Genomic DNA, 26066 nt, shown 5'->3' with positions numbered 1-26066 from the left:
GCTTCGAGGCCAGAAACAAAGCACATCCTGGGTGGAGGTGTCACCCCTTCCTCCCCCAGGATTAGCACAGTGCTCCAGAGACTAGCTTTAAAGGCCGGGCTTGCCACCTTTGTCATTGACTTCAGCCTCTGCTGCTAGCAGCAGATGGCAGACCCCAGTTAAAACCCCCCACTTTTGGCAGGAGAACTGGCGGGACAACCAAGGAAGAATAGGAAGTATGCCCCCCTTTGCCAACCCCACCCTTCAGGTACTGGAGGCGAAGCTAAGCACCTTTTTCAGTGCCCACCATTTTGAAGATGGTGGGACTTATACAATCAGGGCTAGGGCTATGCCCTCTTCCCACAGGAGTGTGTCATAACAGTGGGTGTAAACAGCCCAGGTAAAGAAACTACTGAATGGTTACTCCCCTGTAACATCCCTAAATCCAGTTTTAGGTGGCTCCCCAGACCCCAAAATCAGAATCCAGAGGACCTAAAAAAAGACAGACTCTACAGCATACCACCAGCAGAGAATAATGCAGACATCAAATGACTTGGCGCCAGCCCTACCGGACTGTCTGCAGCCCTCGATGATCACGAGCCAAAAGACGACCTGTCCTGCAGCCCAGTATCCTCCAAAGCCTGCTTCCGACAAAGATCAATATCTCCTGTGGACAGTGGACCTGTCCAGAAGAAACCAACTTTAAAGAAAAGTAACTCCGCTCTGAGGAACTGCAAAACTTGCCTCTCGACCCACCTTTGCACCAGACGCCCACAGCCTGAGTTGAAATGGTCCACCAATCCTGCAAAGGTTCCCCAGCTCTTCTGAGCCATAGTTCCCTGTGGGATTGACCCTGCCGGACTCATCCTCGATGTCTGCAGCTTGAATCCGAAGACCCAGGGGAGCTTGACCACCAGTGTCCCTACTCCCCTAGAATCAGAAGTTACCTGAGCAGCTGTGGGTTTTCTTCATGCAGCCTCCTAGCAAGCGCATGTACGTAAGACAGCCCCTATACTTAAGATGATCGACCCCTGACTCCACTTTACTCACCTGTGAGCAGCTCATCTTCAATCACCCCCAGTCTCCATTGGTTAACATTGGGCACCTGACCCTGAATTGGACCTCTGCGCCTGTACCGCTGGTGGTGCATTCCTGGTACCTTTTTGAACCTTGCCTGGTGTTGACCCGACACTGGATCTGTAAGTTGTGTACTTACCTGAAAAACTGCATTCTTGTCTTCCCTTATAGGTTAACATTGAACAGCCTGAAAATTGCAATGCGTACACTTTTTAAAGTGTAAAGAATTTTTCTTGCAAAACGTACTTACTTTTTGCGTACATCTTGGTCTTAAAATAAATCTTGAAATAAGCGTATTTTACCAAAATAGTTGTGGCTCTCCTTTTGAGTCGCGTGTCATTTATCAGTCACTGTGTGCATAACAAATGTCTTACACTCCTCTGTGTTAGGCCTAAGGCTGCTCGCGCACCAACCACAAAAAGAGCACTTTGGGTTTACATTGAGCCCTGTACACTACTGGGGGAAATCTCTGGACTCCGTGCACAATATAACCAATTAGTGGTATACCATATACAGAGCTAGCTTCCTATGACTACCCTCAACTCGGCAAACCCTCAACTCGGCAAAACCTCAACTCACATAAATCTTTATTCGGATAAGAAATATCCATGAGCCTTCCATTCTACGACACTCTACTCCTTCCACAACAGTATGAGACTCCACTCTATGCCCCTCTGCGAAACACCACAAACTCTATGCCACTCCATAGCACCCCACTCTATGACACTTCATGCCACTCTCCTTTACGCCACTAACTTTTAGCCATGCTGAACAGCTTCCAAGCTGGTGTATAACATGGATAAAACATATTGGCAAAGCCAATTAGCTATTGCAAAGGCTATATTGGCTTTGCCAATGCTTTTTATGTCTTACAGGGGAGAGGATGACTCTGCAAGAATACAGCTGGACTTGTTCTCACAAACAAAATCTTTCAACATACGAAACCCTCCTCTGTCATTCGGATGTACAGTTAACACCGGCCAATCAAAATTCTGATTTTTTCCTTCAGGCTGGAAATACAACTTTCCTAAAAGAGTGAGTGATCAGAACATACCTTTCAACTCACTGTCTTCTAGGAGGTCTTAGAAACTTTCACACCCTCCAAGCAAGTCAAATGCCTTCCAGTTTGACCATCTCACGCTCCTGGGGAACTACATAGTTAATTTCTTTGTACCTTTAAAAAACAAAATTGTGACCTTGTGTAATGTATGTAACTTGCACTCTAATGCCTTTGGGTCAACTCCGAAATTAACATTGGACAAACATCCAATTCCGATAATGGGAAAGCTCATAACTGCGACATAGTGCCCTGGCAACAAACATACAGTGACCAAGATTTTCAAAACAAAACCGTAGTGGAGCATCAAATAAGCTCCATTTCTAGCAAAGAATATGGGAGAATGGCCATTTTCATAATTTGTGTATTCTCAGTTCGAATATTCGTAGACTTTTATTATTTGTGTCCTACTGCGTGGAATTTGTAAAAAATAAAAAAATTAAAAAATAAATCTTGGATTTGACCAATTATTTCTGGAAGCCAGCTGTAAATCAATTTGCCAGTTGAAACTGCTTTTACTCTGCTACTGAGAATTACTCTTTTTTTTTTTGTCCTCATATATGCCACCAGTAAATGTTAGCTCTAAGCAGACGTCCTTCAGGCCACTAACACAAACCTTCCTTTGCCGCCCTTGTGTTTGTGGATAGCCATTGAAGATCGTCCAGAGGTAAGGTTAGTTCCAGTCCAACTCCCTTTCCCGATGTTACTTGCTATCAAGGGAGGACAAGACCACTTAACCTCTGGCATAATCATTGGACTTTTTGTTATTTTTCACACCAGGCTTTTAGTGCAGACCACACCTCAGCAGACTTAACCCCTCCACATAGTAAGTCAAGACTACTCACCGCCATGATGTTCCTAAGGCAGTCTGCAAATTTTGGGGGGAGGTCTGATTTCCATTCTTTGCAGATCTCTCTTCTCGCGATGACAATTACGTAGAAGATAAACTGATGTGCAGCTATCAACCACATACCTGCCTCCAAAAGATATCTAGTTCAGGGCACTCGGCAAACATGTGAATATCATATGCTGCTGATAACTTACACCTTGGACAGGAGTACTGTACTTCTGATATTTTTGAAAGTTTGGCGGGTGTCCAATAGGCCCTGTACATTGTGAATAGGTGGTTTCTTCTCAGTTTTGATGGTTTGATGACTTTCTGTGATATTATGAAAGAGTCTGACCAGATTTTTATTATATCGTCTGAGGTTTGTATTGGAAGGATATCCCATAATTTAGTTATCTCAGCCTCTAGATTTTCCTTATCCTTACTTCCCGTTATCATTTTGTACCATCCCGCCGTCTCGCCCTTCCATCCCTTCTGCCTGGTTATTAAGTCAAGTGGGAGGCTCTCCTCTTCCGTATTCCAATTTTGACTTCCCCACCATGCTGACAATTGGTAAAATTTAAACCTTGTGATGGTATCCTCTGTTAAGCGTGATAGTGTTTCCCAACTTAATAGGCTTGAGACATCACAGAGGTCCCCCCACTTTATAAGGCCAGCTTTCTTAAGAGGGAGAGCTAGTTGATCCAATAGGCATTCTGGAGTACCAGGGGAATGCCAAATTGGGGCCTGAGCGTGATAGTAGGGGATGCCTGTGATCTTCCGTATCCATCGCCAATTATCTAAGGCTGTTCTTAAAAGCTTTAATCGTATTTTTTTAAAGAATTTTTTGTCGCCAAATTTGAACAGGAAAAAATCTGCACCGTATGGGAGGTCTGCTAACATAGCTTGAAACAGTTTGCCGTGTGAAGTATCATCCAACTTATTGGCTAAAAGTCTAAAGTTCTTAAATTGGAAGGCGTAGCAGTAAGAGAGTAAGTCTGGAAGTGCCAGTCCACCCAGTTTCAATCCTCTTCTGAGCTTCTTCCAAGCTATTCTAGGGGATTTTGTAGCCCAGATAAAAGTACCAATTCTTCCTTGTAGATTAGAAATATATTTTTTATTGAAAATTAAAGGAATAGAGTTGAACAAAAAAGTAACTTTTGGGAGAATTATCATTTTTACTAAATTCACTCTGCCGTAAATGTTTAAAGGAAGATTGCTCCAACTAGTTAGGAGTTTTCTAATCTCTTTTACCACTGTTCCCCAGCTAGTCTTGGAAGTGTCGTCTAAATTTTGTGTGAGATATACCCCCAAGTATCTAATTTTAGATTTTGCTTCAGCAACGGGGGCAGGGTTATTCCAGCTCATTATTTCAGTCTTATCCCTATTGATGCTGTACCCTGATATTGATCCGAAATCTTCAGCCAGTCTAAATAGCCTTGGTATTGCTTCCTCTGGATTGGAGGTGTAAAGAAGTAAATCATCAGCGTACAGAGCTGTCTTCAGTTCGAGATTTCCTATTTTGAATGGTTTTATTTCAGGGTCCTGCCGTAGATAACATATAAAGGGTTCAATATAAATGTCAAAAAGAAGAGGGGATAAAGGGCAGCCCTGCCTTGTCCCGCTAGAAATACTCAACCAATCGGTAAGACTGTTATTAACCAGGATCTTGGCTCTTGGATTTCTATAGTGTTTCGATTCCCTTGATGAATACTTCTGGGAAGCCAAAATTGGTCATTGATTTCCAGAGGAAATGCCAATTCACCTGGTCAAAAGCTTTGGCCGCGTTTATAGCTACAATAGTAAGAGGTGCTTTTGTTTCAATAGCGATATCAATTGCACCAATCACCTGAAAAGTCAATTTGTTCAGTTGACGACCTGGTATGAACCCCCGTTGGTCTGGGTGAATTATTGACTTAATTATTTTTGCCAGCCTCGACGCCAGAATACCAGAATATACTTTCAGATCAGAATTTAAAAGTGAAATAGGCCTGTAAGACTCAATCCTTTCCGGGTCTTTATTTGGTTTGGCTATTAAGGAGATTGTAGCGTCAGACCAGGAGGGAGGTATTTGCTCGCCATGAATAAAGATTTTATTGAGAAGTTTCTGTAATGGGGCCAAGATCTCTTCCACATTATCCTTATAGACCTCTGTCGGAAGTCCATCGGGGCCCGAAGCCTTATTTCTTGCCATTTTTTTTAATTGTGATCTTATCTCGGCCTCCGTTATCTCAGTAGCTAGAAAGGCTTTATCCAGATCGTTTATCTGAGGGAGTTCGATTTGGGCCCACCAGTCCTCCTGTTCACTTTGTAACCCCTTATTCTTCTCCAGATATAATTATTCATAGAACAGTCTGGCTTCTTTTTTTATCTCACTATCAACTAATAGAGACAAACCAGTTCCACGCTGTATTAAAGATTTAATATTATTTCTGCTCTTCTCTGTCCTAGCCTTCCAGGCTAACAGGGACCCACATTTCTCACCGTATTCGAAATTGCGGAGTTTACTAACTTCCCATTTATCTAGGATTATTTTTTCAGCTCTTGTTTTAAAACCTGTTTGGAGATCTAAAATTTCTCTCTCTAAACTTAAGATATTGGGTTTATTTTCCAGGACCGCCAGTTGGAGCTGATGTTCTTTTAGTTTTATTAATTTAAGCTCGAGTGTCTCTATCTTTTTTAAGTTTCTGGTTTAACATCATTTGAGAACTATATATACCTCTTAAATAAGACTTAAATGTGTCCCATACTATATATTCTGAGGCACTGTTCTCGTTAAACCTGAAAAATTCACCTATACTTTCCTTTATTTTATTGCCAACCACAGTATCTAATAGGATCGTTCTATCGAGTGTCCAGCGAGTTTCTAATGTTTTATCTTTTAGTGTGATTTGTAGTTCTACCACAGAATGGTCTGACAGACCCACTGGAATATATGAGACTAAGGTAATTTCTAATTCTAATTTCTAATTTAAAACATTTGTAGAGCGCAACGTCCACCAAGCGGTTTCTTGGCGCTAACAAGGTCCGATTTACTGAGGATTACAGGGGTAAGCGAGTTTATAAAAGGAAGGCCTGTCTAAACAGGAACGTTTTAAGATCCTTTCGAAAAGAGGCATAGTGGGTGGAGAAACGTAGGTGATCAGGCAGAGAGTTCCACAAGGCAGGGGCCAAGGTGGAGAAATTGGCACCACCCCACTTTTTCCGCTTAAAACGGGGGGTTTGGAGGAAAGCTTTAGAGGAGGACCGGAGCTCTCTGGAGGGAACATAATCGCTAATCAGCGAAGAGATGAAGGCCGGGGCAGTGCCTTGCCGGGCCTGGAAGGTCATACAGGCGGTCTTAAAGAGGGAGCGCTCCCTGATAGGCAGCCAGTGGAGCTCCCTAAGAAGGGGGGAGGAGTGATGATAGCGTGGGAGACCGTAGATAAGCCGGGCCGCGTGGTTTTGCACCACCTGGAGCCTCCGTAAGCTGTATGCCGGAATGCCGTTATAAAGGGCATTGGCGTAATCCAGCCGTGAGATTACTAATGCGGCCATAATCAGTTTGAGAGCCTGGGGGGAAAAAAAACGGGAAACAGTGCGGATTGTTCGAAGGGTGAGGAAGCAAGAGGAGACTACGGAACTGATTTGGGAGTGAAGAGTGAGGTGACTGTTCATTTTCACTCCCAGTGTTTTTACTGTGGCTGAAGGAGTAGGGGCGGGACCAAGAGAGGGGGGCCAAAAGTGGGGGTTCCAGGGACTGGATGAACCACCAGTGAGAACCAACTCGGTCTTCTCCGGGTTCAATTTGAGGTGGTTGTGGTTCATCCAATCCCTGATGAAGGTCATAATGGACTGAAAGTTAGAAACAGAGAGAGAAGAAGAAGACAGATCGAAGATGAGCTGGAGGTCATCCGCATAATTAAATACAGTGACCTCCAGCTGCTGAAGAGCAAAAATAAGAGGGGAGATGTAAAGGTTAAAAAGTAAGGGGGAAAGGGAAGAACCCTGGGGGACACCACAAGTGACAGGGAGTGGGGTGGTCGTGAAGGCTCCCAACCGAACCGCCTGGGTACGGTCCCTCAGGAAGGAGGAAAGCCAAACCAGGGCTGTTCCCTGGATTCCGGCCGCCTTGACACGGGACAAAAGGATGTTATGGTCAACCGTGTCAAAAGCGGCGGAGAGGTCCAGGAGCACCAGCGCCTGGTATTGGTTGTGATCCATTCCCTTCCTGAGTTCATCAAGGACCGATACCACGACTGATTCGGTCGAGTGCCTGGGACGAAAGCCAGCCTGGCGGGGAGCCAGCCCCCCATTTGCCTCTACGTGGGCACTGAGTACCGCGGTGACGTGGCGCTCTAGTACCTTGGCTAAATAGGGCAGTAGGGAGATGGGGCGATAATTGGCTGAGATGGTTGGGTCCGCGCCAGGCTTCTTCAGTATGGGCACTATGGTGGCAGATTTGAGTGCGGGTGTCACGACTCCCTGGGCCAAAGAGTTGTTCAGGACAGTGACAGGGGGTTCAGGGCAGCAGGAATAAATTTGCTGCAGAATGCGTGCAGGGCAGACATCTGCAGGGGAGCCCGATTTAACCTTAGGGAGAATCTCCAAGAAGGCTTCCTGGGTAAGGGGGGGAATAGAGGTAAGACAACTTGGGACGGTCGGAGGGGGAAGATCGATAAAGGCAGATGAAGGGGGAGGGATATTAGCCTTGATGGTAATGATCTTGTCTAGGAAATATGAATTGAGTTGGGTACATAAACACTGGGATGGGGGAATTTGGGGTGAGGCTCTGTCAGAGAAGGCTAGATCGTTCACAATGTTGAAGATCTCCCTGGGCTTGTTTTCGGCTGACGTGATTTTGGCGGAAAAATAGGCGGTTTTGGCATCAAGGATTGCCGTTTTATATTTGGCAAGTGCAGAGAGGTAGAGGGTTTTTAATAAAGGACAATATTCCTTCCTCCAGTGTCTCTCTGCTTGACGAACGGTCAATTTAAGTTCTTTTAAGTTGCCATCAAACCATCTATTTGAATCCTTAGGCCGGCGGATGGAAATACGGCGCAAGGGGGCTTCAGAGTCACAGCCTCTGGCTATCCAGGCATTAATTGCCACGGCTTGAGAGTTTGACGAGAGGCCGACAAGGGTTGGAGGGAAATTCCGGAGCAGGGTGGTCAGAGCGGGGAGGTCAACTCTGTTCCAATTTCTAGCCCATGTGTTTTTGGGGCGTGGGATTTTCGGGGCTGGTTCAATTAAGATGAAGAAGGAAATGAGGTCATGATCCGACCAGGGGCAGGGAGAGACAGTCACCGGGGAAATTGAGAGGTTAAGGGACCATACCTGGTCGAGAATGTGGCCGTGAGAATGGGTGGGAACCGAAATATGCGGCACCAAGTTCAGGGAGAGCAGAGAATCTGTGAATTCCTTCGAAGTGGCGCACTCGGAAGGGTCGGAAGGCCAATAATTAAAATCACCGAGGACCAGGATTGAGGCGTAGTTGACCACCAGGGTGGCCAATAGGTCCTGGAACGCAGGAAGGAATAGGGGCGAAGGCTGGGGTGGGCGATATATCAAGAGGCAAGTGATGGGAGGAGAGAAATAAAGGGATCGGGCAACAAGGAATTCAGAGGAGGGGATAGAGGAAGATGGAAGGATCTGAAAATTTAAGTCCGCCCGAGCAATCAATGCCACACCACCGCCTGTCCTGCCCGCCGGGCGGTCAGTGCGTAGGGCAACATAGGTAGGGGGAAGGGTGGCCAGGAGGACGGGGAGGGACGAGTCACAAAACCAGGTCTCGGTCAAGAGCAATAGATCCGGCTTCTCAGAGTCGAGGAGGACGGATAGCTCATGGTGGTGTTTGACCGCCGATCTGGTATTGAGTAAGATAACAGATAACGGAGGAGTAGAGGGGGGGGGATCAGATAAGGAGGGGCAAAGCAACGGTGGGGCCGGCAATGGCGGCAGCAGTATAGGGGTAGAAGAGGGAGTGAGTTTTAGCGATACAATGCGCTTTCCGATGGATTCAGAGAGTGGCCAATGGCTCTGGAGAGAGGTCAGCTCCTCAGAGGAGTAGCACATAAAATTGGCATGGGGACGTGCCCCTAGCCCCGTCCGGCCGCGGACGGGCGCAGACGGGCTTGCCTTAGGCGCGCCCGCTGCGCACGTCCGCTGCGCGTCCTGGGGTTGCACATTGAAAAAGGAGATGGCTAGGGCGAGGAGGGGGCGTGGCCTCAAGGTGGGCGTGGCCGGCGCGAAGGACGCGCGAAGCGCGAAGGTAGGCTTTAGTAAAATACAGTTTATACACACAATTCCAATTTAAAACAACTGCTCCCGGCTGCTTTGCCTCAGGAGTAAGGACCAACTGGGCGCTAGTGAGTCAGCGCTTGAAATAGGGCGAGGAGGGGGCGTGGCCTCAAGGTGGGCGTGGCCGGCGCGAAGGACGCGCGAAGCGCGAAGGTAGGCTTTAGTAAAATACAGATTATACACACAATTCCAATTTAAAACAACTGCTCCCGGCTGCTTTGCCTCAGGAGTAAGGACCAACTGGGCGCTAGTGAGTCAGTGCTTGAAATAGGGCGAGGAGGGGGCGTGGCCTCAAGGTGGGCGTGGCCGGCGCGAAGGACGCGCGAAGCGCGAAGGTAGGCTTTAGTAAAATACAGATTATACACACAATTCCAATTTAAAACAACTGCTCCCGGCTGCTTTGCCTCAGGAGTAAGGACCAACTGGGCGCTAGTGAGTCAGCGCTTGAAATAGGGCGAGGAGGGGGCGTGGCCTCAAGGTGGGCGTGGCCGGCGCGAAGGACGCGCGAAGCGCGAAGGTAGGCTTTAGTAAAATACAGATTATACACACAATTCCAATTTAAAACAACTGCTCCCGGCTGCTTTGCCTCAGGAGTAAGGACCAACTGGGCGCTAGTGAGTCAGCGCTTGAAATAGGGCGAGGAGGGGGCGTGGCCTCAAGGTGGGCGTGGCCGGCGCGAAGGACGCGCGAAGCGCGAAGGTAGGCTTTAGTAAAATACAGATTATACACACAATTCCAATTTAAAACAACTGCTCCCGGCTGCTTTGCCTCAGGAGTAAGGTAGTGCTCAATAAAAGGATTGGTCAATCAAAAAAAAGTCAATTCTAGAAAATTGATGATATTTTTTACTAAAAAAGGAATACTCTCTTCGGTCACTGTATTTGGCTCTCCAAATGTCTCTCAATGTATAATCTTGCATAATGTTTTTTAGGACAAGAAGAGATTTTTTGGGGGGATTATATTTAGCTTTTGAAGTACGGTCCAATTGGGGATCTAATAGAAGGTTAAAATCACCTCCTAATATAACTGGAATTGTGTGCTGCGACATATATTTTTCTAAATTATGCAAAAAACAGACTTTGTCTTCGTTAGGGCCGTAGTATACCCCACACAGTAATTTGATACCCCCAATCAAAACAACAGCAGCCAACCATCTGCCCGATTGGTCTGTGCTCCAATCGCAAACCCTAATCCCCTCGTTGGCTCTCACTATTATTGCGACTCCTCTGGTCACACCAGTTTGTTTGGAACACAAGATATCCTGGACCCAATTATATCTGCCAAACAGATTTTTACATTCTTTTTCTCCCAGGTGAGTCTCCTGTAGAAAAAATATACACGCCCCAGAGTTCTTTAGAAACTCACACACCATCTGTGGTTTCTTGGGGTTCCCCAGGCCATTTAGATTCCAGGAGAGGATTTTACTACTACCACGAGCCATTATCTGGTTTGCTACCCCCTCCAAAAATTAATGGTGACCTGTACCTGAATTTAAACAAGTGTAATTTTACGTCATATGAGGACATTTTCAACTGTTTTTTCCCTATCCCTTCCCCACTGTGAGCCATCCCCTCCCTCCCCCCCGAGGAACCCCTCCCTCCTGATGGGCATCGGTACGCCTTTAGGAGGCCTACACCCTGTCGCACCTGCACCTGTTAAACGAACCGTGGTTTTCCAGCGTTATATATATTTTTTCTTTTTTTTAAACTTTATTTATATATTTTTTTTATATTTTCCCCCATCCTCTCCCCGTCTCCTTCCTAGTGAGTGTATATATATCTATGTGCACTCATTTTTTTTTTTTCACTTCACTTTTCCTCCCAAACCACTTTCCGTTTTTTTTTATTTTAACCTTTCCCCACTGCTTCTCTCCTCCTCCCTCCTCCCTCCACTCTCTCCTCTCCCTGTTATCATGCATATATAAAAGGAAAAGAAAGGCGATGGAAGTTAAATGACTATTCTTTTGTTTTCATTTTAACTAGCAATTCATCAACTTCCTCTGGAAAATGGCAGGAGAACATTTTAATATTCCACATAATTTTTAGGAGAGCCGGGAATTTCATCTGTACCTGGGCCCCCATTGAGCGCAATTCTGGCATTTTAGAACCCAGCTCCCATTGTCTTTGAGCGGTTTTACCTCCTATAGCTGATCGTATTTGATATGGATTTGCACGATAGTGCATTGAGGTACGTGCCAGACACCGACTAAGGATCAACTCTTTCACGCTGTATGTTTGAAAGTATACAAGAATCTTCCTGGGTGTCTTACGATCTGAATGCAACCTAAATGGGTCCCTATGCACCCGCTGGATCTCCGCCTCTAAATTGATGTCTGTTCTGTCTTTCAAGATGTCTTCACGGAGTAGTCTGCATACGAACCCCTTTATGTCTTCTACCTCTTCTCCTTCAGGAATTTTAAAGATCCGGAGGTTGTTGCGCCTAGTTTGTGTCTCCAATCTCTCCATATCCATTGTCAATGTGCGGTTCTGTGCTTTTAATGAATCTATGTCTCTCGAGTTTCCTTTAGAAATCTCCGTCATCGCTGAGACTTTACTTTCCAATGCGGCCGTTCTAATACTAACTCCCTCCAATTTGGCCTCAAGAAGGTTAAATCTGTCGTGCAGACCTCTCTGATTTCTCTCGGAAATCTCGAATTTCCCCATCAAGTCGTCTCTTAATGTATGAAGTAGAGAACCAAGCCTGTCTCCTTCATCTTTTTCCCTGGATAAATCAACTGGCCCATCTCTCTGGGGCATAGGAGCTTGTATGTTAGAGGTAGCAAGAGGTAAAAGATGTGCATTGGCATTGCTAGTTGAAGGGGTCGGACAGCAGTATTTAGAAATTGTGCCTTGTTCTGACGGTGGAAGGCTTAATTGTGGTGAATTAATAGGGGCACCCTGATCATCCCCCATATCTCTATCTTGCCCGGCGGAATTATCAGCCCTTGATTCTACTTCTGCTTCTTGACCTCCCAGGGTTAGATCTAATACGGCATACTTATTCATCAGGGGTAAGAGCAAGGAGGAGTGTTGCGGGGAAACAATAGTTTTATCCGAGCCATCAGGGTCTTTATCCCTCACCCCTTCGGGTTCCTCCGCGCCCTTGGGATCTGCTTGTACCGCTGCCTTTTCCTTAAAGTTAACTGCTGACTCCATGATTTTAAAGAAGCTCTTTAATGAGGGGGTACCTCTGAGTATCTGTGGTTGTTTAACCGCTTTGGTTAACTTAGTTTTCCCTCTTCCACCACCACCTCCAGTCCCAGTCTTCTTTTTCTGCTTGAGGGGGGAAAGAGGAGTTGGGCCGTTTCTGTCCGCTATGCCTGGGAGGTTCCAGACCCCTTGTTTTCTAAGTTCTGACTTTGATCTTAACTGATAGCGATTTTTTGGTTCAGCAACTTTTTCTTTAAGACTAGTAAGCTGCCTGTTGACCTGTTTTACTGGGCAGTCGTCATATGGGCCCCCTTCCGCTATGACAGCAATACTGCTGTTTCCTCTGCCTTTAGGCACACTCACTTTCTCTATCGATGCAGGGGGCTGTAGTAAGTCTCAATTTGTCTGCCCCCATGCAGACGCCCCACTCAAAAGTCACCTTACCGTCTTTCAATGTGTCGACCTCTCGCGCAGCAAACACTTTTTCCCGTTCTGCCGTAAAATAGAAGTGCCCACCTCGAGCGCAACCACAGCCTGGAGCAGCTAACCCTGAGACCTGCCGGTCTTGCTCTTTCTTTTTCGAAGCTGTCAGCGCCGCTTGCCTGCTTCCGCGTCTTACCGCATACAATCGCGTCGCTCTCACGTCCGCAGCCACAGCTGAATACTCTGCACAGCTGACCACGGTCGTCGCTGCAGTACCACCGCTCGAACATTTCCTGCAGGATCTTGGTGCTGGGTCCTATCGCCGGGGATCTCAAACCTCGAGAAACAAACAAGAATTCTTTTCTCGACAACGCACGTAAATTTCAGTGCGAAAATGACAGTGTATCCCTCACCGTATACTCCGATATGCCGTCCTTGGACATTTAGTGCCAGAGAACCGCGTTATAATCCATTTCGGTGCCCAGGGTGTAGAGCCTCGCAGCAGCCGCTAGCCTGCCGCCATGTTCCTCCCCCGTGAACTTGGACTGACAAGAGCGAAAGAATATGGGAGAACGGCCATTTTCATAATTTGTGTATTCTCAGTTCGAATATTCGTAGACTTTTATTATTTGTGTCCTACTGCGTGGAATTTGTAAAAAAAAAAAATCTTGGATTTGACCAATTATTTCTGGAAGCCAGCTGTAAATCAATTTGCCAGTTGAAACTGCTTTTACTCTGCTACTGGGAATTACTCAAACTTGCATAACTTCATTAATGTATGTTCGTAAGTATCCAAATTCCTGCCTAAGCAGATGAGATGTTGCCATTGCAATAATTGTGTTATAGTGAGGGGAGCTTGTACTGCTACTGCACTAACTGTACCAGTTTAGCGCGAGGGGAGCTTGCACTGCTGGTGTCTGCTTTATACCTGTTCTCTGTGTGCGTGTCAAGTGTGGCTTGCAATGTTATGAAACATCTGTTCTATTTGTACAAGGAAAGATGACACTATTGTGGTTCCTGTTCTGGCTATATCCCTCTGAAGCTTGGGGAAAAGAACTCCCTATTCAAAGTGAATCGGAAAGCCTTTGCCAGTACTTATTTACCTTCTACCTATGATAAGTGGATTCATGCCTTCAAAGATCGAGGTCTAAACTACACCAAAAAAATGAATATTTCTTTAAAATCTTGCCAAGATTTCATTACACCAAAGGTTCTTTTTAAATATTTGTTGGCTTTTGAGGGGAGGATGGACTACAACTAGTTTAATCTCAACTCCATGGATGGCAAACCGGGTGAGTAGCTACTAACTGCAGCTCGAGATTTGCTACCATGTACCTGCACTACTTTTAACCTCAAGAGTCACGTGTGGCAGGAACAGGCAGCAACAAGCATATGCAATGCAATCGGTCTCGCCTTTGGGACCTTATATATACTTAGCTATGCAGCACATAAGCCTGCGTGCTGAAACATTACTGTTCTTTAACATGGAGGGAATGGAAGCACCAAACTGCGTGACACGCCAGGTATGGGAACACATGGAGAGAAATATTGCCTTTTAGAAGGAAATGGTATAGTCTAAAGCTCTTGGTGGTCATATCACTGAAAATAAAAGATCTGAAAAAAATATTATTGTCTACAGGTGCTCGTGGAAGACAATTTCTATGGACTGGAATCCAGAGAATGCTAAAGTGATTCTGGTATTTTACTGACCTCTGCTGGTCCTTTTTTATCAAGGAAGGTAAATAGAGGCAGTTGCCAAGAAAAAAAGTCCCTAAGCAGAAGCAGACAAGTCCTAAGGCTGATCTCCAGATGCCACAAAGTACATAAACATATAAGTATATACTATGGTATATATAAGAGGTCTCGAATGCTTGACGTAAAAAACGGCTTCATTTGCACTGCTTAGCCAGCCCTCAGCAGCAATTATGATGCAATTGAGTGAGGGGCTAAAAGCACGGCAAGAGGTTGAACCTAGTAATGGGCAACTGAGCCAAGCACTGCAGCTACATAGGTAAAACGAAGATATGGTTGAATTTGCTTGGTAACTATTGGGGCTGGTCATAGACTTGTGTTTGGATAACACAGGAACTGCGTTTTCAGAATACCAGATTCTGGGTTGTTGAGTCCCTCATCTGCGGACCTGGAGCGAGGGGACCCCCGAGTTTACATCAGCAGTGGGCTCCCCCAAACACATTTCAGCACTGCGCCTAAACATGTGGGTGGCTCGAAAGTAGGTTTGCGCTGGAAGTCACTGGAAATGTGTGTGCGTGTCATTGTGTTTCGCTGCCTTGTGGGGCCACACAACAACCAGGTAAGGAGGTGAGCCTCTCTCACGTTGCTACTCATCTGCTGCTGCCCCACTCCACGGGAGTCGCATCGCAGCCAACATGCTGCCTGCACGGTTGGCCCAACACCATCTTCCTTCCCCAGTGGCTCACTCTATACGTGGCACCCAAGCCGCTCTTCACTTCAGACGCAGCGCACGCCTCCCCACTGCAGAGTCGACGTCTCAGCAAACACAAAGGTGACTTGACTGGTTTGCGCCAACCTGAGCCTCCATTAAACGTACAATGCCTGGTGACTTCAGTATCTGTCTAAACGCAGACGTCCCTAGTAGTTGTATGTGGGTACCACTGCTACGCTTCTGCACAGTTCTGCTGCCACCCATTTGCGGTAACTAACTGCAGGGGTAGAATTCCCAAATCCTCACATCCAGGCTCTGGCAGGACCCTACACAACTTTTGCAGTTTACAACCACGCTCTCCAGCGCTGCTGCCATAATTCAGCTTTTTGACATGTTCACTGTTCCCTCCTCCACAGCCGCACGATTGCAATCCTGTGTTGTAAGGTTTGAGAATTACTTGTGGTACAAAAGAAACTGAATCTTCTGCTAAACAGCCTCTGCCCTTCAACTTCGTTGGTGATGAAGTCTGCAGGATGTTTCACATCCTATCTGACAAAGGCCTAGACAATAACTTTGCTGCTGCACTTAATGAGCAATTCTGCTCTTAAACAAAAATCCATTGCCAGAAAACGAAACAGCCAGGAGAAGGGGGTATGTGTGTGGACATACGGTTGCCTAACAAAGGCATAAAGAAAGAGCGTCACATAAACCTGATTGCAGATGATATTGTGAGTTTTAAAATGAGCAAGGGAAATTAAACTGCTTTAATATTAGACCGATACACAACTTATGAAAATTGAAAAAAGGAGCTGTATCAGCTCCAGTATCAAGTGGATAGCATCTCAAGTGAACACACCAGTCACCCATTGACTACATTTCACTTGCTTACTGGACTCAGACAAGCATCCCCTTTATACTCAATGCAGCAAAACTGATCTCGATCAGGTTGGAGAAGTGTGGCTCACTGGTTAGAGGAGGCAGACCTGGAAGCAGAGGTCAGCCTGGGACCAGGGTTCAATTCCCGGCTCGGCGGGGTCTTGAGTCCTAAAAAAAAAAAAATGTCCATGGACTCGACAATTCTCGCTCCGGTGCCTACTCGATTCACGGGTTCACACTCTGCGACTCTGGGCAATAGCTTGCTTAATCTCCACAACGGCCCCTCGCGGTGGGATGCCTGGCTTTCACCTTGCGGATACCCTGCCAGGGTTATCTCACAGGGGAATACCAGGACGGGTTCCCTAAGCAAGCGCTTAGAGACCGCTTGGTGATTTGCGCTATATAAATTCCTGTACATTTACATTTACATTTACATTTACAGGTTACCACCATATGAAATTTCATAAATTACTTGAGGCAGTACAATATATAACCACCCTTTCCATATGGGTTGAGCTCAGACACTATCAACGTCTCAATGTCTGGATCTCCAGCGCAGCAGGAGTATTTCAGTAGTGCATAAGAGAAGTACTGAATGGGCTCCCTACAATGCTCAATGGGAGTAACGTCCCCCAGCAAATCACCACTGCAGAAGAACACAACCACACCATAAGAGGCCTCATGACTAGTGTCAAAGAAAGGCAGAGTGACCCTGCATAATAGCAAATTTGAGTTTTTGAAGCAAGGCACTAACTTCTTTGGATACCCGTTTGCCGCCGACAGGTTTGTTACGGACATGAAGAAAGTCAAAGAGATCAAGATGACAGCTGCCCCAAAAACATCAATGAAATCCAAACTTTAGAGGTATGGTCATGTACTGTGGAGGTTTCATTCCAAATTGGACAAACACAAATATGTTACAATGCCTCCTAAAATCTAAAACCCAGTGGACCTGGGAGCTCTAATAACAAGAGGCTTTCCAGAACATCAAAGAAGCTCTGTCGGCGAGAATGACGACGAGGTACAATGACCAAAGCATACTCACTGAACTTCTTGTCACCGTCAGTCCCACTGACACAGCTGCAAAAAAACAGGGCAGTGGGGGCCAGTAGTCTACGCAAGCACAGATTTGACTGTAAAGGAGCAGAGATACTCTCATATTGAAAAAAGGTGATTGCTACGCTATGGGGGTGTCAATACTTCCATGTTTATTGGTAAGGCAACCGGATCCGAGTAGAGATGCACTGCAAACACTCATCTCCCTATGCAGAGTAACTGTATTGAAATCACCACCTTGCATCCAAAAGCGAATACTATAACTTCAAGAGTATGCATTCAAGGTTGTGTATCGGCCAGGTCAAAGGAACTCAGCAGACTATTTGTCCATACACCCAAGAGACTTTACCAAAGATAAAGAGAATCGAGCTGAATGAACTGAGAGTATATGTTCATTTGATAATTGTCAAGGTAGGGCAGGGGCTGATAACCCATCAATGGATAGTAACGGCCTGCCAAGAAGATGAGTGTATAGGACTAGTTAGTCAAGCATGGATCTAGGTCCTCATGACCATATTTCTTTACTGTATACCAAATGCCCAGACATGGCTGTGAGTTCTCTACCAGGTGAGAGATGAGCCGTCCCTGGCCAAGGACGGGCTACTCCTCAGAGACAGGCAACTGGTCCTATTAAATATTCCAATTCCACACGTCCTAGACTTGGCACATGGAGACCAATGAATTGTAAAAATAAAGATGTGACTAGACAAAAAGAGTGTGATTCCTCAAAACGGACTGTAAAGTAGATTGGGCTATTACCTCAGGTCTGTCGTTCCAAATAATTGAACACCTTAAGCCCACGCTCCCATCTTTTCAGAAGAGTCACTGAATACTCATGATCAATATAAGGAGAAGGAAATCTTTTGATCCATCCAGTTTCCTTGTGTTAACATTTAATTATCAAGAGGGGGGTGGATCACTTGTCCTGCTGAACCCGGATTAATCGGTATTCGGTGCGTCCCTTGGTAAAAGAACCCTCATGCCCTCGAGTTGATCAACGTAAACAAGCGGTATATCTTGTTTCTCCGCTTTTGGCACTCGGGTGTCTGCATAATCATCGGGTTTTTTTTAGGTATGCAGCCTCCACCCGGAGGTTTTTAGATCCAAGGTTGTGCAGTAGTGTCCAGTGATAGTGGAAGTGGTGATGTTTAAAATAACACAGAGTCCAGAATTTGAACTTTATTGATCTGGGGTCTGGGTTAGCAAAGTTGAAAACTTTTTGGTATGCGTAATGGGAATATTAGGATTCTCTACGCTACCGGTCTTCGTGTTAATAAAATGGTCGACATGTTTCAGCCCTTTCGTCAATCGATCAGTGGGCTTTCTTCAGGACCAGGGTGAGTTAGTGTGAAGAAGATAAATTTATCCCTTCATTTCAAAATTACACATTTCGTGCCTATAGAAAAAGATATTGCCTTGGAGTTAAAGGACGTCTTATTTTGTGTGAATACATTCTAAATGTGAATGGTTTAAAACATTATATACAACATTTGATACTAGTTCGCCCACGTTACCACTTCAGGCAACCACATACTCTTATCTAGCTATTTCAGGTTGGGTTATTCTACTTATTCATTCTATCAGTTTCCTGTTAAATCACATTGGACTGAAGTTCTTGTTCATTTTGCAATTATATTACTCTCAATGTAAATGAGCTCAAAGTATAATTTGTAAGACTACCACTAAACATGAGGGAATTTTAAAACCTCTTCTCTTCACACTTTAGTAGCTATGTTCAACATCTCTTTTGCCACATCTATTTTTCACTCTCTAAAGCGATTTTATTTCTCATCCAGCTGTACAAAAAATGGTCACAACTAGTAATCGTTCAACTTAATATTAAATACACTCTCGTGGGGTTGGGCCATATTATTGAGCGTTCTGCTGCGTATACTCGTTAAAGCAGTTTTGACAGTTCTAGGTATTCCCATCATGGCACCTACCTTCCCACGTTTTATTACGTGCTTCCTCGGGTCCCCATTGAGTCTTATGACGGCCTTTCTCTACATTTCAAGAAGAGAAGGGGTTGTTTAGGGCCAAGTTAGGGGTTGGTACGTTACTTATCTTATTTGGTGCGTCCTCGCCGATGTTTACCTCGTGGTCCGTCTTACGCTACTTGTGCTGACTCTGCCGTTGGAAACCCGGTGTGGTTTCCCGGCCTGACGGCACCTATTTCATTCTCCCAATCTTCATGATAAATGAAGACAGACTTTGTGTTACTGTGATCCAAGGGATGTTGTACGAGGAAAGACTTACCTACTCAATAAATTACGTTTTGATGAAAAATTACGTTTGGGACCATTGTTTATCGGATGATCTTTGTGTTTAATTAATTTGGCAAACACTTAATATTTTGTATTTCGTCATTTGAGTGAGCTCATAGTTATGGAGTAATATAGTGTCTATCGGTGCATACTTGCCCAAGGGACATTATCGTTCAATCCTTGTACATCATAATGCGGAACGCATCCTATTCGAAAAAGAGCAAAGATGGGTACACCGTTTGGGCACAGATGTACAAGGATTGAACGATAATGTCCCTTGGGCAAGTATGCACCGATAGACACTATATTACTCCATAACTATGAGCTCACTCAAATGACCACATAAACATATGAATATCCCCTCGTCAAGATAATGATTATCTAAGCACAGTTTTTAAGGACACATTGCCCTCCCTACTCTTGTGATTAATTTTTTAATTTGTAAAATTCTAACCATTAATTCCCAACTCATAACACATCAATTAATCATACAATCGTATAATTTGACAGGAAAACAATGGTTTAAACTTACGACCGAAATACAAAATATTAAGTGTTTGCCAAATTAATTAAACACAAAGATCATCCGATAAACAATGGTCCCAAACGTAATTTTTCATCAAAACGTAATTTATTGAGTAGGTAAGTCTTTCCTCGTACAACATCCCTTGGATCACAGTAACACGAAGTCTGTCTTCATTTATCATGAAGATTGGGAGAATGAAATAGGTGCCGTCAGGCCGGGAAACCACACCGGGTTTCCAACGGCAGAGTCAGCACAAGTAGCGTAAGACGGACCACGAGGTAAACATCGGCGAGGACGCACCAAATAAGATAAGTAACGTACCAACCCCTAACTTGGCCCTAAACAACCCCTTCTCTTCTTGAAATGTAGAGAAAGGCCGTCATAAGACTCAATGGGGACCCGAGGAAGCACGTAATAAAACGTGGGAAGGTAGGTGCCATGATGGGAATACCTAGAACTGTCAAAACTGCTTTAACGAGTATACGCAGCAGAACGCTCAATAATATGGCCCAACCCCACGAGAGTGTATTTAATATTAAGTTGAACGATTACTAGTTGTGACCATTTTTTGTACAGCTGGATGAGAAATAAAATCGCTTTAGAGAGTGAAAAATAGATGTGGCAAAAGAGATGTTGAACATAGCTACTAAAGTGTGAAGAGAAGAGGTTTTAAAATTCCCTCATGTTTAGTGGTAGTCTTACAAATTATACTTTGAGCTCATTTACATTGAGAGTAATATAATTGCAAAATGAACAAGAACTTCAGTCCAATGTGATTTAACAGGAAACTGATAGAATGAATAAGTAGAATAACCCAACCTGAAATAGCTAGATAAGAGTATGTGGTTGCCTGAAGTGGTAACGTGGGCGAACTAGTATCAAATGTTGTATATAATGTTTTAAACCATTCACATTTAGAATGTATTCACACAAAATAAGACGTCCTTTAACTCCAAGGCAATATCTTTTTCTATAGGCACGAAATGTGTAATTTTGAAATGAAGGGATAAATTTATCTTCTTCACACTAACTCACCCTGGTCCTGAAGAAAGCCCACTGATCGATTGACGAAAGGGCTGAAACATGTCGACCATTTTATTAACACGAAGACCGGTAGCGTAGAGAATCCTAATATTCCCATTACGCATACCAAAAAGTTTTCAACTTTGCTAACCCAGACCCCAGATCAATAAAGTTCAAATTCTGGACTCTGTGTTATTTTAAACATCACCACTTCCACTATCACTGGACACTACTGCAAAACCTTGGATCTAAAAACCTCCGGGTGGAGGCTGCATACCTAAAAAAACCCGATGATTATGCAGACACCCGAGTGCCAAAAGCGGAGAAACAAGATATACCGCTTGTTTACGTTGATCAACTCGAGGGCATGAGGGTTCTTTTACCAAGGGACGCACCGAATACCGATTAATCCGGGTTCAGCAGGACAAGTGATCCACCCCCCTCTTGATAATTAAAAGAGTCACTGAATACTCCATGGATCAGAATCACGTGGATTTTGAGAGCTTGCCCATCTGGTTGCTGTAGACTAACTGTTCCACATCTACAGAGGCGGTAATACCTACAGTGAAGAAAATGTTCGCAACACACGTTTTGCCAAGAAATCTGCACCAACAATGACCGTAATCACTGTAATGAGTTCAGCCAATACCTCACATCACCAAACAAAATGAGGAGCACAATCGAAATGTTTACATGAGTCCAAAAAGATCTTTCATATCATGATGTTCATGACCCAATTGATAACGAAGCTCATGACAGCAAACAATCATATACTACACATCATCCTTCTTGATTCCTTTTCATCAATTTTTATTCATGATCCTCAAGTAAAAGCAAGATGACATATCCAGGCTGAACAGCCTACGCGTTTCGTCCCTATTAGTTTGGGACTTCTTCAGGGCAGCATTCTTTGTTTCTCGAGGCCTTATCCTGTAACACCATTTGTCTGTACAATATTCTTCATACACTCTTTCAGTCCTCATCCAATTCCTCTATTGGTTCAAGATCTGCTGTGCACGCCAATGACGCAACCAATTTTCTTCATAATATCTTGTTTCTTTCAACACTTTTTTATATTTATTGTGCTCCTCTTCTTATAAGCATGTTTTAGTGTTTCGGTCCTCTGTTATTCAGGCCTCACTATTCTCGGCCCTATCCCGCAAAGCTGTTGCTAGCAGAGAGCGTGAAGTCTCCTGGGTTTCCAGCGAATCCTGTTCCGGCAGAGTACGCATTCAAAAAAGAACGAATTATCTTTTTGGACTCTTGTAAACATTTCGGTTGTGCTCCTCATTTCGTTTGGTTATATGTATAGACTTGGGTTTCTGCGGTTGACCCAAAAGAGTGAGCATACCTAACACTAGGGACAAACGGTGTGCAGGCGAAAATATACCATAACGCTTTTGTGATAATACCTCAAATCAATGAATGTTAAGCTTAGAAAAAAAAAACACTTCACTTTGGCCTCAGGCTAGTGGTGAAGCTGAAAAATGTATGTGCATATTTAAAGCAATGAAAATCGAAGAAGAGAAGGACACCCTGGAGTGGGCTTCGTACAAGTTCATTATGGAGTTTCACACAAGGAAAGGAGAAGCAAACCAACCAGTTAATTGCCAAGGATTGGAACATAAAGATGAGCAATTACGTGCTGCAGCAACAAAATTACTGGTAGCAAGTGCAAGCAACTGTTTGACCCCACTCTGTGGACGGTCACTTAGGTAAAGAGGAACACTGTGTCAGTACACCAAGAGAACACTCATCACCTGCGATGTGTCTTCCGAGAAGGGTAGATGGTATCGCCTATGGTTGAAACTACCTCACCGCACCACTCCAGTGGTGACAATTGTGAGGTCATTGAAAGAAAACAGTGCAGGATTGCCCTCAGCTGGAGCCTTTTCAAGAAGTTGCAGACAGCGAGCTGCCTTTCTTATGTTCCACACCATCAAGGAGGCCATCGCTATAGATTCAGACCAATCTCCACTCCCTCTAGAAGCACCAAGACTTTGTAGTCTATCAGTCTGGTACCCGACAGTAAAAGAAAAGAACAATTTGTTTATGTAATGTTCCATGTTTGCCCTCGAGATAAAGTTAGGTTCGTTTTCAAGATTTGGAGGAATGTCGGGTCCATGAAATCACCCATCTGCTGACGTGGTGCGAGAACCCAGCATTTACTTCAGCAGTGGGCTTACCCCAACATGTCAGCATAGGGGATAAATGAAGGAGCAGGCAGCACAAAAGTAGTTGCATGTCAGATGCTGTGAACAACTAGAATGAGGTGTGCACGATACTGTGCACTGTCGCAATGAAGGTCTGATAAGAATTCCAGAAATATCCTCCATAACTGCAAGGGCGGAATCTCAGGACAACAATGCAAGACCTGGGCTTTTATATGAATATGGCCAATAATCTCTTCAAAGCAAATAACGGTTTGAGAAAATATCTCCTTAGTCCAAATTATCCCAGCGTAATGTAAGTAAGCTTAACTACACATATTTAAATTAAAAGGACGGTGCCACGTTGGTCTTGGACATCCATAGGAGGGTGTCATGGTGACAAGTGGACATCCATAGGAGGGTGTCATGGTGACAAGTGCATAATCAAGAGCAATGCTAGCCTACAATGGATAACTCAATTGTAAAGATAATAACAATAACATAAAATGTCCATCTACAATGGAGGAGTCCATGTTTTATCAGCAGTTTACACACAGAAGGTATCTAATACTTTCTAATACAGATATTACTTGAATTGAAAACAAAGAAAAAAAACTCAAGAAAATGGTTTAACTCGAGATTGGAATTATCGTAGCGTTCACAGCAGGGAGAAAACAATAGATCTCCTCTGCCTTCGAATTCTTCATGCCAGCAGCCCTGTGATCTGGAAATGGCTTGGTCTCTTCTGAACCCAGGTTGGGGAATGGGCATTAATATGATGCCTGGTGTGCATAAGCAATACAGGACCATTTATTATTACTAACCTTGCCCACATCATGGGTCAGACTAACGCACATCGCTAATCATTCCTGCACTGGACATTTTGGCACGGAATTTTTCAGAACTCCTCTAAGCTCAGCAGAAGTCGTTTTATGTCTAAAACCAAGTGGAAAACGTTATTTATCAGTACAACTCCTACAAGTGTCTGCAGCCCAGATAGATAATAAAGGGACATGGAAAGGTCAAAACTCTTGTCATGGTCACAACTCCGAATAGTATGCACTGTTTTACGAGGCTGATATTGTGGAGTACCTGTTCTGCAGATAACTTTAAACTCAAGGACAGTCTACTGCCAGTGAGCAGCACGGCTTCAGTGTCAAGTGAGAAAATCTGAACGAAAATAAAGTTGCACGTACTTCTAGAGCATCATGTTGTGCTAATGAGAATACTTTCTTTTATCTTATAATTGTAATGTTATTATAGGGATGTTTCTGTTTGCTTTTAATCAGAATTATGTTTTACATTCACACAGAAAATGCGTTGTGTGTGAAGCTTTCAGTGTCACACAAAACGTATGGGATATCACTCATAAGCACACAATCTTTAATAAGATCACACATCTGCAACCTGAAAACTTGACAGCTATGTATTGCATGGTCATGACTGCTCTTTATTCGCTATGAACTGTCAGTCAAAGTGTCACAAGTAAAAGGCATTGATATGCAAACATAAGAACCCTTAAAAAATGCAAATTACACTCAAATTCAAACCAAAAACTAGGTACTTGTGAAAACGGGAATCTCCACGAACAAAACAAAAACCATGAGATTACTCTGCAACTATAAATCACAGAGCAGTTCAGAAATATACGGAGGAGTAAAGTTAATTCAGAAACTGTGCCTTCCAACACCTTGTATAGCACTCAACTGAATTCATTAAATTAAGCCAATGGTGAACTAAATGTTGTATTTGATTAGCCAATAAGGGATGTTTTTAAAGTTGGAATAACATGATCAACGCCTTTCAGGGAACCTCCAAAAGGCACATTACAGCTCACATGGGTGCCATGGCAATGATGTGGTCAGATAGCAATACACTGAACCTCGGGCTGCAGGTCGGTAGGCTGCTACACTGTACTGCCCAATAATAACTCTCTCTGGCTCAGACTATGGAATAACAAGCCTCCACCTGCTTGTGAGCCGTGTTGGGCTCCGCAAACGGCAAAAAAAGGTACATTACCCTTCTCTCCCATTTCACGAGCACCCCCATCGAGCTTGTGGTGCTGTCCCTGCCCGGAGAAAAGCCCAGCCCAGCCCTACCTGAACAAATCGAGCTCGGAGGCCATGCGCGTCGCCTGCTCCAGCTTGGCCAGGCCCAGTTTCACCTGCTGCTGCAGCGGCTCGGAGCCCGCGGGCTCGTAGCTGCCTTCCACTGCCTCCAGCAGCCGCCAGCCCGACTGCAGCAGCTCGGCCAGCTTCGGGGCCTCCGACTCATCAGCCGAGCCCGGCGGGGGAGAGGACAGCTCCGCCGCCATGTTACAGCGGGCGGAAGGAGAAAGGCGAAAACGGTTTGAATGGGACCAGCGCAGCACCCGTACAGTGTTGCACCAAGGACGCCATATTAGTTAAGGTGATATCGTTCCGAAGGTAATCGACGTCAGTTGCGTCGTCTTAGTTAAGACCTCGCGAACGCGCCATCTTGGTTAAGGCCTGGCGAGCTTCCTGCGGTAGCAATATAACATTAGTCACTCACCGCGCGGCCATCTTCAAACATGACTCTATGTTGCTTTTCCAAAGTAAACGGTAATTTAGAAAATAGCGGTGGCGAGAGGCGAGCCACCGCCAGGCTTGGGACCAGGACACCGGCTCAAAAATATTTGGCATATGAATCAACCAATAAACATAATATTAATATACGAGAAATAGCATTAAAAATAAAAATAAATCTTTAACATGCGAAAGGGTGTCACCTCAATCCATCAGAATATGCACTGCATTAAGAAGTATTTAAAGTGTAGACGCATTTCTGCTCCGCCTAACCCCCGTAACAATGATATTAGAACATCTGTTTCTATATTCTGCAAAAGGCCTGGACCTGATTCTTAAGTAGAACTTCACATGAAATCATTCATCTGTATGCATTTTTAACATGGTCTTTCTGTTTTTTTCACTTTAATTATCACTCCGGAATTTATTAG

The 26066-nt window shown here is 44.6% G+C and overlaps 1 protein-coding gene across 1 annotated transcript in view; it reads right to left on the bottom strand.

Annotated features, from left to right (window-relative positions):
• The window catches only part of IGBP1 (immunoglobulin binding protein 1), a 51867-nt gene extending 26359 nt beyond the window's left edge, over positions 1 to 25508 (bottom strand). Inside the window, exon 1 of the mRNA XM_078640167.1 lies at positions 25189 to 25508. Within this exon, the coding sequence (XP_078496293.1) occupies positions 25189 to 25403 (215 nt within the window). The 5' untranslated portion in view covers positions 25404 to 25508. The remainder of the gene's footprint in view (positions 1 to 25188) is intronic.
• Positions 25509 to 26066: the final 558 nt, after the last annotated feature.

Source organism: Lissotriton helveticus, chromosome 4_2 (genome assembly GCF_964261635.1).
Source record: "Lissotriton helveticus chromosome 4_2, aLisHel1.1, whole genome shotgun sequence".
NCBI lineage: Eukaryota > Metazoa > Chordata > Amphibia > Caudata > Salamandridae > Lissotriton > Lissotriton helveticus.
The sequence above is the reverse complement of the archived record's forward strand: the minus strand, read 5'-3'. Positions and strand labels throughout refer to the sequence as shown.